The sequence below is a fragment of the Perca fluviatilis genome, chromosome 22 (assembly GCF_010015445.1).
Source record: "Perca fluviatilis chromosome 22, GENO_Pfluv_1.0, whole genome shotgun sequence".
Classification (NCBI taxonomy): domain Eukaryota; kingdom Metazoa; phylum Chordata; class Actinopteri; order Perciformes; family Percidae; genus Perca; species Perca fluviatilis.
In genome coordinates, this window is record NC_053133.1 from 26,219,582 (window position 1) to 26,220,867 (window position 1,286).

A 1,286-nucleotide genomic window follows, 5' to 3' on the forward strand; every position below is an offset into this window, starting at 1 on the left:
ACAGCAGGTAACGTTAGCCTACCGTTAGCTAGTTAACACTACACTTGACAGCAGGTAACGTTAGCCTACAGTTAGCTAGTTAACACTACACTTGACAGACACCTTTTTCAGCCCTTCTGCATTTGCAGATATGTGTATTACAACTACACACTTTTATTGCAGCCAATCAGCTTTCGTGTTATTGGTGCGAGTCTCTTTCGGATCGTACTACAGACGTGAAACAGGTTTTATTCTTCAGCTATGGGGAAGTGCAAGTTTAGCGATGCTTGGCTTAGTTGATGTTGTAACAAAGGTCTTAAATATCACTCATAATTGTCTTAAAAAGTCTTAAATTGGGTTTTGTCTCCCTCTTGTGGACAGAAATGCATCGACATCCTGATAGAGAAGGAGTACCTGGAGCGGGTGGACGGTGAGAAGGACACGTACAGCTACCTGGCCTGAACGCCGAGCTCCCTCCCGCCCCGACCGGCTCTCCTCAGTTTTATTTGTTATCTTCTTCATTTTTTTTTTTTTTTTTTTAAATTTTATGTCTTGAGTAATAAAGTGAGGAACCCTCTGAGCGAACCCTCTGAGCGGCGGACTTGTTGCGAGTGTGTCGCCCCCGATATGACAACCAACCACCTACCTGAAGGGGGAGGAGGGGGAGTCATACTTTCTGCTCTCCCTTCAGTGATGAAGGAACGCCCCTGCTGTTGAGACTGGGGAAACCCCGTCTACACACTTCGCCTGTCATCGTCCCATCCATAGGACTCAAACACACACGCACGCACGCAGACACACACACACACACACACACTTCCTCGTTGTCATATTGTAAATAACAACCACAGACTCTTAAGAGGAAAAAAAAAAAAACCCTACTCCCTTCTTTACATAGCGCAAACGTAATGAATTAGCCTACAGCCAATCAGAGGAGAGCCACATCCAAAGGTTTCTGCATGCTACTGCCTACCTGCACCACAGTGACCGTGAAAAAGATTTAAAAAGTAAAAAAATAAGTCGAGTCACTGGGCAGCCGACGCAGTCCACCGTACGATGACACGATATCGACGCCGGTCCTGTAATTTAAAGTCTGCGACTGAACCGGAGGAGGAGGAGGAGGAGGAAGAGGAGGTGGTGAGTTTGGAGCCACCGTGATGCTTCTTTATCTGCTGAAGTTGTTTTGGTTTGAGGTCGGTTGGGTTCATGCAGGAGGCCTGTTCCATTACTCAACGGTGGACATTTGTATAGTGTGGTTCATTTTCTAAATGTGTGATAAATAAAAACAAGGAAAGATTTCTCTAAAA

At 45.6% G+C, this 1,286-nt stretch overlaps 1 protein-coding gene across 1 annotated transcript in view; it reads left to right on the plus strand.

Moving 5' to 3' along the window:
- The window catches only part of LOC120552727 (cullin-1), a 29,601-nt gene extending 28,315 nt beyond the window's left edge, over positions 1-1,286 (plus strand). Inside the window, exon 20 of the mRNA XM_039790952.1 lies at positions 361-1,286. Coding sequence (XP_039646886.1) covers positions 361-441 — 81 coding nt within the window. The 3' untranslated portion in view covers positions 442-1,286. The remainder of the gene's footprint in view (positions 1-360) is intronic.